At 44.4% G+C, this 14670-nt stretch overlaps 1 protein-coding gene across 1 annotated transcript; it reads left to right on the top strand.

The window, feature by feature from the left end:
• The first annotated feature begins 7777 nt into the window (after positions 1-7777).
• On the top strand, positions 7778-8529 carry ASCL4 (achaete-scute family bHLH transcription factor 4). Its single transcript, XM_053256247.1, has one exon. The coding sequence runs from the start codon at positions 7960-7962 to the stop codon at positions 8527-8529; it is 570 nt and encodes a 189-aa protein (XP_053112222.1). The 5' UTR covers positions 7778-7959.
• Positions 8530-14670: the final 6141 nt, after the last annotated feature.

Here is a 14670-nt window from a genome sequence, read left to right as displayed (position 1 = left end):
TATAGACGGGGAATCTATCGCCGTGTGCACGCTGGAGAGAGTCCCTTCTGCTAACTCACGCGGGGGGTCCAACCAAAAAAGGCGTCTTGTGGGGCCCCAACCAGTTTCCAGACCCATCCTGCCGTGCTATGCACCTTCGCTCAGAAACAAGCCCCGCTTTGTTCATCCTGGCCTACACCCAAGTAATAAGTGTACCTTAGGGTTTCAACCTTTTTGTGGCAGAAGAAGCTTTCAGTTAAAACCCACGCTTGGTCAGATGCATTATCTTTTACGGGAAATTTTATTTACTGCTGCATTGCTTTTGTAAATCGTATACTAAACAGTCTCTAATAAAAGTCAATCTGTTAATACTGCCGGCTGGCAGCTGGATGGAGCTGCCGCTTTGCGCCCTCTCTTGGCTACTCTCTGCAAAGCCGCCGCCTTCCCTGAGACTTTTACACACACAGCAGGCTTTACCGCAAGCTACTGCAATCGGAGTTGTCCCCCAAACCCGACGCAAATAGTGGATTTTTTAACCCCAGTTATGAATCGGGCTACACTCTAACATGCAGTGAAAAACCCTACTTGTGTGTGAACTGCCTCAATAATTCGCAGGGACTTTGGGTTAGATCTGGTAGATATGTGACTGCACCCCGTCCATTCCAGAGGAGATGCAAGTTAAAGGGTTTTCAAAGCCCTGTGTGAAAAGCTTCCAGAGGTCCCCCTTGCCGCCACTTCCTCTTTTTTCTCCCGCCCTCCTTCACTCTTTCTTCCTTTCTCTCTCCTCCCTTTTTTGAGATCACCATCAGTTGCAGGGGAGCAACAGCAGGGCATGCACATACCTCTTGCCTGTGGGCTCCCAAGAGGCATCTGGCGGGCCGCTGTGGGAAACAGGGTGCTGGACAAGATGGGCCTTCCTTGGGCCTGATCCAGCCGGGCTGTTCTTATGTTCTTACCACATCAGGCCTCTGGCCAGGGAGGAAGCTGTAGCAGCTGCAGAGAGCATGCAGGTCTCTCCCCACCCCCGCCAAAGAAACAGGATGCTGGACTAGATGGGCCTTGGGTGGGATCCAGCTGGGCTGTTCTTTTGTTCTTATAGGAAGCTGCCTTATACTGAGTCAGACCCTTGGTCCATCTAGCTCAATATCATCTACTCAAACTAGCAACGACTCCCCAAGGTTTCTGGCAGGAGTCTTTCCCAGCCCTTCCTGGAGATACTGCCAGGGACTAGAGTCAGGACATCCCAAAATGAATGGCAGGGAATGCCCACTGAAATGCACTGGTTCCTTGCAAATGGCTATGGAATGCAATGTTAGCCACCCAGAAATGTAAGTTTGGGCAGGGGTATAAATTTGATAAATAAAATAATAAATAAATATAAAATGAATTTCCAAATGACCAACGGAATGACCAGTGCATTCCTGCAGCTGTACAGCAGACCCTGCAAATAAAAATAACCACTTCCTTGAGATCATATTGGGTGGTGTGTGTGTTGCAAATTACAGCCCCCCTCCCCCGATCCCCAGGAATCTCTTGGATCTGGGCTAGATTCCCTACTGATTTGCTGCTGCTGCTGCTCCAAAGCTCCCCACTTCTTCTGCTTCCTCGTATGTGTGCATGTGTGTGTATACTTCACTGATGTACTGCTTTGTCCACCCTAGAGGTAGTCTTATCCAGTATGCTTGACTAGGTAAATCCATCCCATCCTTCCTCTTCCTGCTGTTATCTGAGGACTGATTCGAGCACCCCCTTCCCCCCCAAAAAAAACCTAACGAAAAAGCACCCACAAGTGCAGCCCCACCTCCCTGCCTACACCAGTGTTGCCTACTTGTTGCCAATGAATGTGTAACCAAACGTGTGCTGTAAAGACATGGGCTGACATACAGAACAAGGATGTACCAGTGTAGCAAGAGAGCTTGCCTTCTCAACTAATTGCACCAGTACAGTGGAGAAGTGGCATTTTTTGATGCCTCCCCCTTCCACAGAAAGCCCTCTGTGCCATCCAGAAATATGTCCCTGAAGGTTGTGCAGTCAGCGGGGACATATTTTTGTGTGGCATCAAGGACTTCCTGGGAAAGGGGAGGGCATAAAAAACTGCCACTTCCCCACTGCACTAGTGCAGTTAATTGAGAAGCTGTTAGGCTGTTCTAGTGCTGCACTGGTGCTTCCTTGCTCTGTATGTCAGCCAGTAGCAGTTCTGGATGTTATTGAAAGTGGAAAAGCAACCATGGAGTAAGCACTAAGAGCCCCTCATCTGAAAGCACGCCCCCCCCCCCCCCGCTGCACATGCAACTTAAAACAATTTACACATTTAAGAACATAAGAAGAGCCCTGCTGGATCAGGCCCACCCAAGGCCTATCTAGTCCAGCATCCTGTTTCACACCAGGAGTGGGTGTGAGAGTCAGCAGTTCCCAAAAACATGATGTTGTGCTTTTGTAATCTGATCAAGCTTTTCAAAAGAAAGTGCTAGAGGAGACTAACTGTGCGGGAAGAGACTTGTAGGCATTTGGTTGTCTGCTCCTTTACCTTTTGATCTTAATAGGATGCACAGGTAACATCAAAACACCTTCCTAGCCCAACAGATGCATTCATTACAAAGATATCAATTTCCTTTTACCGTAGATAATCCCTCAGCATCATCATGCTGTCATCTAGCTTGTCTGCGTACTCCAGGAGAGGTCCAGTGCTGCAATCAGACCTGCTTATTTCTTCTTCATGGCAGAGTTTTCACCCCATGCTAGCATTAACTGAATATGGAGTGATAATGGAAAAGGCATAACATGAGTCATGAGACTGCAGTGATCTTCTGCACAGTTGTTGTAAGGAGACCTTTTGAAACAAGTATTTTCTTTATGAAGGTGATGGAGAAGTTGATCTACCCATGTTTCCCAGAGACAAACCAGTGACCCAATCATAACATTCATACAGGGAAAAAAGGAATATTAAAAAGTCTACTAGTACAATTTAAATTGTGTTCACTGTTACCTTTTCAGCAGATACTTTAGAAGTAACAGGCACAGAAGCTTGATGCTTTTTAAAAAGTCAGTATAGATTGAAGCATTTAATAGCTGGAGTCTCATTCCTTGCATATAGATCAAATCATGCTGTACTTGCTCTTTTCAAATCATCCAGTCCATGGAGGAAACTGGGATGGATGAGACCACAATAGGAAAGTCTGGGACACTGGGTGGTATCTGAAAATTGGGTTGCATCTGGAACATTGGGTTGCACCACTGAATAGGGTAGAATTCCCAACCCTGGCTCCCCAGATGTTATTGGACTACAAATCTCATCATGCCCAACCACAATGGCCATTGGAGATGATGGGAGTTGTAGTGCAACAGCATCTTGGGACTCAAGGCTGGGAAGCCCTGAAATAGGGGGATGGATTCCTTGATTATGCTGTGCATAAACACAACTACCATGAAGAACAGAAGGAGAGAAGCAAAGTTCATTTGCATCCATTCATGTTGATTATAAGCCACCAACATAGGGTTGCCATATTCTGGCTTTCCAAATCCGGGTGCCTAATTTGCATATTATTTACATTGGATTGAAAATATTTTTTGAACAGAATAGTGACTGCATGTTTTGCTCCATAACTCTGCTTCTACAAGGTCTAGAGCTTAGCTTAAAAAGAAAGAAAGAAAGAAAGCTGAAATCTGGGTGAATCTGGGTGGGCTAAGCAATCTGGGTGAGATGCTTAAAATCTGGGTGAAACCCGGAATTTTGGGGGGCATGGCAACTCTACACCAACATCCATTCATGTTGGTTATAAGCCACCTGAACATTCTGTTGTACGTGATGGAAAGCTAGAATGTGAGTATATATACATATATTTTCAGTATAAATAACAGAGCAATCCTATGCATGTTTACTCAGAAGTAATTCCCATTGTATTCTGTGTGGCTTATGCCCAGGTAGGTGTGCATTAGTGTACAGCTAAACGTCTGATCTTGACATGGAAACTCTCCTGATGATAGCAGCAGATCATGGGGTGAGCCATAAGATGCGTTACAGGCATAGCATGTAACATCCCCAATGTGGAGACTACTTCAAGTGGCTTCCACATAACATGGTTGTACAGGCATACAATGAAACAGCAATCCAGTTTTTCCTCCAAGAAGTGAGGCTGAGTGTTTTTTTGTGTATCCAGCTGTGTGGAGTTTATTTTGAAGTGTTACATGAGAGGGGAATCTAGTGCTGCTAGGGTTGAAGGAGGCTGTAAGAAAGGATCAAAGAGTAAACATCCAGCTCTACAGAAATGGATAGTGTTTGCCCTCTGTCAGCCCCTTTTAGAAAACTCAGCATAGTTAGAATTTTTCTATCCAAAGAAAAGAAAAAAGAAAAGAAAAAACAGTCCATTAAGAAAACCTGGGGATGAGGGTCCCAAGGTACTTAGTAGACGTGCTTGTGAAAAAGGAAGAAGTGTGCACTGGAAAGCAAGGCTCACCCTTATCTAGGTCAATATTGAACACAATGAAATTGCTTGTGATTTTTTATATTATAGCCTGAAGAGCCTGCTCCTATTCCCATTATATACAAGCAAGATAAGACCTGCCCAGTCGGGCATTTTATGCTCGGAAAGAATGATATTAGCTCCTTGGTAGAATGTGCTCTGCAAAACCTGTCAACATGTTTCTGTACCTGTTGCAGAAGTAAGTGTTAATGATGAACAATTTCACAGTAGCACCTTTTCTAATGTCTCAAGCTGAGCCTTGATTTTTTCCTCTTAAAAATTATTTCTTTTTTTCTGGTGAAAAAATAAAACAAAACAAATTCCAAATTTTTATTTATGGAGAGGGTGTGTCTCTTGAATACAGACTGGAATTCAACAGCTAAAGAGTAGCAGGTGAGTCTTGATTACAATGTGTGTGTGTGTGTGTCTATGTGTATGTATATCTATATCTATATATGTGTGTGTGTGTGTTTGTGTGTATACATACACACACACATATCACACACACACACACACACACACACAATTCTCCTGGGTGCGCCTTGCAATGTGTGTCCCAGCGCCCAGCTGATTGGCTGGGTGGCGGAGATGCCTGATTAGCAGAGGTGCACCCAGGAGGATTGGTTGGCGGTGGGCCCGGCCGTGGAGGCCCATTGGAGGCCGGGCCAGGAGGGAAACGGGCAGCGGGACTTCCCTGTTCGCTGCCCAGGAGGAGGAACGGCGGCAGCGGACCCCTTTTCTGCCGCCCGGCACCCGGTAAGGAGGGCCTGTGGCGGCGAAGGTAAAATACTCAGTGCGGGTGGGAGGGGGAGGGAGGGCAAGAGAGAGTGGGGTGGGAGGGGGGGCAAGAGAGGGGGGAAGTAAGGACTAGGAGGGCCTGTGGCAGCGGAGGTAAAATGCAGATGGGAGAGGAGGGAGAGCAAGAGAGAGTGGGGTGGGAGGGGGAGGGGGCAAGAGAGGGTGGGGCAGGAGGGAGGGGGGAACAGCCAGCCCCATAGAGCGCATAGATGCTCTGTGCGGGTTGGCTAGTAGATATATATATTTCTCTAAGGCATACCTGTTGCTAATCCCATGCATGGCAGCTCTCGCGAGAGTTCGTGAGTGAGCTGCTGGCAGGGGTAGAGGAAAGTGGTAGTACCAGCGGACAGGCTTGCTGGCGAGGGGGGGGGGGAACAGCGGTGGGGGGAGAAATGCAGCAGGTGAGTGAGTGGGGGAAGAAAACAGCGGTGGTGGTAGGCGGGTGGGAAAAGAAAATGATGGTGGCAGGCAGGTGGGCACATGTGCGGGGGGGAGAACTAGAGGCACAGACGTTCTGCGCCTCGCTTGGCTAGTAAATAAAGAAAAGTCTAAAGGCTAGGAAGATAATTGGTGCTATTCTACTGAAACGCTGAACTCTGGCTAAACACCAAGGAAGTCTTTGGAGAGCAAGGCCCCAATCCAGGCAAAGTTAGTTGCACTTAAATCCCATTGTAATTAGTGGAGTTCTTGTTTGTGTCTAACTTGTCTCATGGATTCCAATGGGATTTAAGCACAAGTAACTTTAACTGGATCAAGGCCCAGGACTGATCAGCAGCTTGCATAATAGTGTTGCCAAAAATGCCTTGATTTAAACAAGTCCCTTGTTTTTATTCCTTTTCCCAAGTCCTGCCTGCTACTCAAAAAAAGCAAAAGAAGGTGGGTGGAGGGTATTTCGTTTCTTGAGATCTCAATTCCCTTATCTCCACAACTTGACCTATGATGGTGTGAAAAACTAGGAATGGATAATAGAACTGAACGGCCAGTTAGAGTTAAATAAGTCCATCCATTGTACTGATAGAGGATCTTTCACAGTCAACATTAATGTCCCATATATCCAGATTAGAATGTGCCAGAAAACTGGGGATGGGGCCGAAGCTCAGTGGTAGAGCATCTGCTTTGCATCCAGAAGGATCCCCAGTTCAATTCCTGGCATCTCCAGGTAGGGCTGGAGAGAGAGCCCTGCCTGAAACCTTGGAGAAGCCACTGCCAGTTAGTGTAGATGATACTGAGCTAGATGGACCAATGATCTGGATATAGGCAGCTTCCTATATTCCAAAAGCTAGAATGAACAATACCTACCATGTCAAAAGTAAAGGTAAAGTTGTGCCCTCAAGTGGGTGTTGACTACAGGTGACCACAGAGCCCTGTGGTTGTCTTTGGTAGAATACAGGAGGGGCTTATTATTGCCATCTCCCATGCAGTATGAGATGATGCCTTTCAGCATCTTCCTATATCACTGCTGCCCAATATAGGTGTTTCCCATAGTCTGGGAAACATACCAGCGGGGATTTGAACCGGCAACCTCTGGCTTAATAATCAAGTCATTTCCCCACTGTGCCATTAGGTGGTAAAGGCCCATGTAAAACAAGGAATAAGTTTAATTAAATGGGAACTTTCAGTTTGACAGTGACAGTGACACAACATTTTTCAATTACTTCTTCTGTGAGTCAGTGTCCTCACTCTTGCATCATGTGCAGCGGAACAGAGGATTTTATGTTATAAAGTACTATGTAGCCCCAGATTTGCTTAGCACTGAATCCAGTACCCGGGAAGCAGAATGCCTTGGTTCCCACTTTCCTTCAGGCTGCTCAGAATGTCCTAGCCTGTGGCAAAATGAAATAAGTGCACATTTACACATAAAATAGATACTGGAACTATGCTTTCTTATTCCCGTGATGAAGCATCCCCTGTGGTTGTGCAAGAACATAAATACAGAATAATCTCCATGCATGGCATGTGCCTTATCTTTTGCAGCCTGCAACCACAAGGGAGCACTCTTTCCCTTGCCATTATATATCTCCCACTTCTCACACCCCACATACCCCTGCCAAGCTAGTCCGATATGGTATACATTTGCGAACTTCTCCATGAGCTGCTTCAGTTCAGTTAGAACAGCAGAAACAACAAAAGGCTGTCCTTGCCCTTTGGGTTTGGGTACAGAAAGCCCTTGGCTGATTCTTTTTCCCTCCCATCTGTCTTGGTTCTTGAGAAGGAGGAGCTCTGGCAACACTTGGCAGATGCCTGTAAACTTTTCATGTTACCCATCCTTTTGGAGACAGGTAATATCAAAGGGCACTATGGATTACAATGCATGAGGAGTGTTTACAGCCTGGAAGATTATTTATGTTTGGTTTTGCCTCTGCAGTCACACATCCAAGCTAGGAGAAAAAGGAACACGGGAACCCTCTCATTATCTTTTGAAATATGAAGATCAGAGAAAAACCCAGGTTTAAAGTGTGGAGTGATGGTCGCAGAAGCCTGCTTATAAATTAGAAGGCATTCTGCCGTTGTAATAACAGATCCAGGAGCAGAGCTGATATACAGAAGCCTGGGATTCAGGAGTCATTATTGCTTTCATGAACATTGGACATCTACCTATTGCTCTGTTGCCCCCACAAAGGACTGTATTGTGAGGCTGAGCATCTGGTTCATTTGACCTTCTTCCCATCAATGGATTAATTCCGTAAAGAGCTCATTTTGGAAGTTGTAGCATTGCCGCAGAATGGGAAGTAACAAAGATGATGGGCTATTGAACAGGATCTCTTTCTCAGGACCAGCTTCCCTTGGGAGCAGCCTCACAAGTCCTCATGGGTTACCACTCCATGAGCCATTTGGCGTTCCAATCCACTTTGATCCAACATACTGGGACCCCCAAGCCTACAATAGATACTCAGGAAGGTTCTCCTATCTACCCTTTCCTGGCTACGTAGGAGTCTATGACTATTCTTTTGAGCCTGCCTTCATTCGGAAGAGGAACGAGAGGGAGAGGCAACGGGTTCGTTGTGTGAATGAGGGCTATGCGCGCCTCCGAGACCATCTTCCCAAGGAGCTGGCTGACAAGCGCCTCAGCAAGGTGGAGACCCTGAAAGCTGCCATTACTTATATCAAACACCTTCAAAATTTGCTGGACTATTGTCCTTTAGGGACAGCTGTGAAGACAACTGATCCTCCAACTCCTGAGACTACAGCTGCTTCTGGGCTTAGTTTAAGGAGGGAATGTAACAGTGATGGAGAATCTAAGACCTCATTAGCTTCATCCCCTTACAGCGAATTTGAGGAAGTTTGCAGTTAATAAACATCATCTTTCAGAAAGGACACCTTCAGGATCATCTTTTTTTTTTTTTTTAAGGAATCAACACTATTTTAAAATGTGTGTGGGCTTTCACACAGGACAAAAATAATCCCCTACAAAGGAATTAAAAAAGATACCTCCATTTTCTGAGCTGACTGTTTCCAATATAATTCACTCTGGGCAATATTCAGGTGCTAATGTAAGAAAAAACCTATATTGTTCCTAAAGTTTTCTTATTTATGATATTAAGAAAAGTGGGAGTAATTATGACTGGAATAATTCTTTTTTAAAATCTAAATCTTCTTCACTTGTGATCTCATGCTTTGTTTGTTTCAGCCAGAGAGAATAATAAAACCAGATGAGTTGGTTTCAGGATGTTTTTCTTCTTCTAAGTATGCTCTGGTTCTCATTCTGATGTCTATAAAAGGTTTACAAATACTGCTGCAGTTATTTTTAAAAATGTTAGCAAAACATTCTCTCTAAATAGAGTGGACACTTCCTGATCTGGAGGAAGTTGAGTGTGCTTAAATCCTATTAAAACCAATGTGAAAAGTTAGACATGACTCACGTGGTCATGTTGATTTCAATGGGATTTATACATGACTAAATCTCTCTGGATGGGACTTTGCATTTAAAGTGCACTGGGATTATAAAATCTGAATGTTTCTTCTCAAAATTTGACTTCAATGAATGAGATGATGATGATGTTATTGGGATAGCAGCAATATTTAGGCTGACTGGCTGACATGATGAGGAAAAGTACTCATGATGTGGCAATGCCCAACTTGTCCTTTTACTTTCAATGGGACTACTTTGAGTAATTTTCCTCATCATGTCAGCCATTGATTGGTTAGATTCCTTGAACTAAAAAAGTTTAATTGGTTGGAAAGGTGCTTGATAGAACCGTGAGTACAAGCTTAAAAAGAAGCATTCCCATTTCTCTCTCACAAAGGAGGGAATACTTCTAAGACAATGCCTGCCACGACATATGCATGTACCACCTAAAAACAAAGAAGGTATTCTTGCTTCAGAGCAATTTTTATTACCCATATGCAACTTTAATAAATAACTTAATGACTAAAATTCATGTGATTTGACTAAGCTTGCTTTAGTTGGGCGTCAGTCCTAAATGTCCCTTACTGGCTCCTATAATTGATATATTAATATAGCAGTGTTAACTGAAGGTCTGTTAACAAGCAAACTAGACCTGGTATGGAATCTTGCCTCCCTTAGAATCAGTAGGTTATTCATTATGCTATTCATGTTAGTTTGCCATAGCTTCATCATAGGCAGATGGTTGTACCGCTAAAAAATTGGGTTCATGTTCAATGCGGGTTTTTTAAAGTTTACTCGCTGGTTCAGTTCTAGTTCAGACACAATTAACCAGTTCATATACCTTTAACCAGTTTTGAACTAGTTTTGTTACTTTTCATGGAGAAGAATATCAAACCCCATTGCTTCCAACGTAACTCTATACAATGAATACAATCATAACTATTTAACTTGAGAAAAATGGCCAACATCCTCTGTGCAAGCACAACAAAGTTGTGCATGCACATGAAGATTGCATAGTTGTGTGGATGTTCACAGATGCACAATCTTTTGCACCCTTGACCACCTTATTCAAATGTTATGCTCACGCAACAAGGATAGCAGAACGTGATGCAGTTATTTAATTCTGCATTTTGTAGCACAAGAGTGCCTCTTGAACTCTTGCAACACCAGCCTGGAATGCAACACCAGCCTGGAATGCAAGCTCCCAACTTAGTGCGACTAGTTAGTGCAATAGCCTTGCACTAGTGCAACATGTTTGTAGAAGTCTGAATATCAGCCAACATTATTATTTTTAAACGGTTTGTTTTACATTTTTAATAGATTTTAACAACAAAATACATACAAGATAAAACACATGAAAATCTATACATTTAATTCTCCTGGGTGTGCCTTGGAATGTGCGTCCCAGCGCCCAGCTGACTGGCTGGGCAGTGGACGTGCCTGATTGGCTGAGGTGCACCCAGGAGGATTGGTCACCGTGGCGGCAGTGGGTCGGCCGCAGAGGTCAAAGGCGGCAGCAGGCCCAGCCCAGCTGTGGAGGCAAGGCCCAGGAGGGGGGAAAGAAAGGCGGGGAGAAGTGGCAGTGGGGTGGAGAGGCAGCTGGGCCCGGCACAGGCTGGCCATGGTTAGATAGCGGAGACTGGAGCAGAAGGTGGTGGGGGAGAGGGAACCGCCGGCCCCAAAGAGCTCACAGATGCTCTGTGTGGGGTCGGCTAGTAAAACATTAATCCTACAATTGCATTTCAATTTATTATTGAACCACTTATTTGCACCAGTTACCACTTTCGCATTTTAGAGGATCAATTTCATTTCAGAGTCAAGGTAACCAAGAGATGTTTGGTTTTGGTTCATTTCTAATTCACTGAAAAACCTTTCTGAACTGGTTTTCAGGTTCAGATTCAGGTTTGGTTTGACACCCTGACCGTACATAGTTAAGATATAGAAAAGAGATCAGCTTTGCTTCTGTTACTTGTGCCTTGCTTGTTAAAAAATATGCATATAAAATTCAGTTACACTTACAATATGCTAATTTGATAAGTGTGTGGGTGGGTGTATACATACAACTGCATCCTACTTGAATAGCCTGGTGAGTGACATCCAAAGCTGATAGATAATATTGTCTGAATAAACAAGAGTGCAATTTATACATGATTGCATTGACATGCGGGTGGGGTGACTTTCTATGCTGGGGGGGGAAGTGAATTTGGATAAATAATTCTGGCTAATGAAGGTTTCAGTTTACAAGAAAAGAAATAACACCTGTGTGAGATTTTTTTAAAAATAATTATAATAATAACTTTTTAAAAAAAATAATTAAGAGAACTTCCCTAAACATATATTTGGACCTCAAACTCTGTGGGTTGCTTCAGATGTAATATTCCCAACCACCAAACCTTGCTTTGAACAATAAAAAAAATGGCAGTGCCATGGGCTTGTGCATTCCCGCTTTCCCCACCTCCTTTACTCACACATTTAGACCAGAAAAAGAAAACCATAATTTGCAATTGTGCAAGCCATAATTTGCTAGTTCAGGTGATCCAATACACGAGGGGGCCATTCACACGACCTTGCGGGTGGAAGGAAAGTTTCGCAAACTTGCCTTCCCCCCAGACGAGCGTTCTGAGACTGGTGGGAGCACACTCCGTGCTCCCACACGATCCCCACTGCTCTGTGCAGCATGGAGCAGAGCGGATTGCTCTGAGGCCAGGACTCATTATTCTGGCCTCTGAAAATTCCACAATGCACTGCACCCCAAGCGCAGTGCACTGGGGGATTCCCCCAGGGGTAGGGTTGCCATAATCTGTCTTTCCAAATCCGGGTGCCTAATTTGCATATTATGTGAGCCAGCATGTTATAGTGGTTAGACTGCTGGACTAGGACCGGGGAGACCCGAGTTCAAATCCCCATTCAGCCATAATACTAGCTGGGTGACTCTGGGCCAGTCACTTCTCTCTCAGCCCAACCTACTTCACAGGGTTGTTGTGGGGAGAAACCTAAGTATGTAGTACACTGCTCTGGGCTCCTTGGAGGAAGAGCGGGCTATAAAATGTAAATAATAATGTGAATAATGTGAATTGGCTTGAAAATAATTCTGCATATACAAATTAGCAGCTGCACTTTCCTGTTGATTTGTATTTGCTCTGGATATCTACCAACAATAGTTGGGGAAGATATATTTGCCTGACTATTTTCTGTGACATATTAACAGCAGCAATGGAACAACAACAAAAAAAGCACAGCTTTTTAATTAAGGCTGCAATTCTGTACACACTTGTTTGAGAGAAGACGTGATTAATAACCAACAGTGAGTTCAGCTGGACACAAATGAACAGATAAGAAGAAGCAGCTAACTTCTAAGTAGTCATGCATCTAAAGTAAAGCCAAGGAAGTCCTTAAACATTACAATACACAGTCTGGTAGGCAGGCAGTGATTAACATCAAAAGCAAGCTATCCTCTCAACTGCCCGATAGAGATCCCCTGCTGATAAAAAAACAAAAACACAAAGGCAACATCCCACAGGGGATTACTGTACTTGTGAAAGGGAAACCCTCCCAGCGAGCCTCCTGTGCTCTTCCTCTCTTAATCCAAGTCCAGCAGTTGAGCAGAATAGTGACTGCACATTTTGCTCCATAATTCCGCTTCTACAAGGGCTAGAGCTTAGCTTTTTGTTTCTTTTTTAATGAAAGCTGAAATCCGGGTGAATCTAGGTGTGGTAAGCAATCTGGTGGATGCTTAAAATCTGGGTGAAACCCGGAATTCCGGTGGGCATGGCAACTCCACCCAGAGGACGGGTGCTCTAGGCTCCCATCTCTGTGTCAGCACGAGATCCCGAGAGCCAGGTTAAGGGAATATTTGTGCCCTTAACTTTGGCTGAGAGCCAGGCTTCTGTGCTAGGTTTGGTGCAACAGCACCGCTGAGATCTGCGTGGATCCCAGGCTTGGCTGCCTAATCAGTAACTGGTTGAAAGCAGAAAGAGGAAAGTAACTGAGCACATAGCGAGAGGAGGGTTTCCATCTGTATCTGGGTAGCTTGAAGGCAGCCATCTAGTATGAGCCTCAACCCCACAACCTGCAAGTATGTAGCTCAGTGCTTTAGCCACCTTGTTAATTCTAATTCTATACCGCCCTTCGATTTCTATACCGTCCTTCCAAAAATGGCTCAGGGCAGTTTATACAGAGAAATAACAAATAAATAAGATAAATCCCTGTCCCCAAAGGGCTCACAATCTAAAAGAAACACAAGATAGACACCAGCAACAGTCACTGGGGGGATGCTGTGCTGGGGGTGAATAGGGCCAGTTGCTCTCTCCCGGATTAATAAAGAGAATCACCACGTTAAAAGGTGCCTCTTTGCCAAGTTGGCAGGGGTCGAGTTTGCTAAGTTAGCAGGGGTCGAGTTTGTCGAGTTGCACCTTGTTGAAGAGGAATGGGCTGTTTACTTGCATGTGTAAAGCTCAACATGTGATTAACAGCTGAACAGAACTACAACCCCAGACACAGTTCCTCTCTCTCATAGGTCAATATGCTACCCTCAAGGTAATACATTTAAATAACTCTATATTGTATAAAGAGATATCAAATCTGTACTTATTTACATATGGACAGCTAGTTTTTGATGCATCCCGGAGTACACTGAACTGACTGATTTTGATGGAAATAAACTGGCTTAAATCTAAGAATTCCAGTCCTATGTAGATCAGGTTGAGAGAGTGAAGGCCATACTGGATGAGACACAGGAGTTTGGTGAATAGGATTCCCCATATTAAATGTTAATAGCAAGGGGAGGTGTGCGGTTCAGATTGGGACCATGGCAATAGGGACAGTGGTTTAACTCTTCTTCCATGCCATGTCCCCAGTTTAAATCTCTCCACCTGGAAGCTTTCCACACGGGGCTTTTGAAGCCCTTTAACTCGCATCTCCTCCAGAATGGGGGTGGGGTGCATTTACATATCGGCTAGATTTACCCCCAAGTCCCTGCGAGTAATCAGGGAGCAGTTCATACACAATTTGGGTTTTTCACTGTGCATTAGAGTGTAACCCGATTTATATCTGGGGTAAAAAAAAAATCCACTATTTGGGATAACTTCGAGTTTGTTGTAGGGTTGCCATATTCTGGCTTTCTAAATCCGGGTGCCTAATTTGCATATTATGTACATTGGCTTGAAAATAATTTTTTAGCAGAATAGTGACTGAACATTTTGCTCCATAACTCCACTTCTACAAGCTTAGCTCCCCCCCCCCTTTTTAAATGAAATCTGAAATCTGGGCGAATCTGGGTGGGCTAAGCAATCTGGGTGAGATGCTTAAAATCCGTGTGAAACCCAGAATTCTGCGGGGCATGGCAACTCTAGTTCGCAGTAAAGCCTCCCCGTAAACTCGCGGTAAGACTTGCTGTGCATAAAAGCCCCTGATGCTGCTATTTACCCTGACTTCACTCCCCTTGCAGTTGCTATTAGCATTCTTTTTTTTTTTTTTTAAATGCAGGATATCTTGTTCATGGATCTCCCATTAAATCTGGTCTTGAGATGGTGGCTGACATACAGAGCACGGATGCATCAGTGCAGTGAGAAAGCAGGCTAACAGAAC

The sequence above is a fragment of the Hemicordylus capensis genome, chromosome 5, assembly GCF_027244095.1.
Source record: "Hemicordylus capensis ecotype Gifberg chromosome 5, rHemCap1.1.pri, whole genome shotgun sequence".
In the NCBI taxonomy this organism is placed as follows: domain Eukaryota; kingdom Metazoa; phylum Chordata; class Lepidosauria; order Squamata; family Cordylidae; genus Hemicordylus; species Hemicordylus capensis.
The sequence above is the reverse complement of the archived record's forward strand: the minus strand, read 5'-3'. Positions and strand labels throughout refer to the sequence as shown.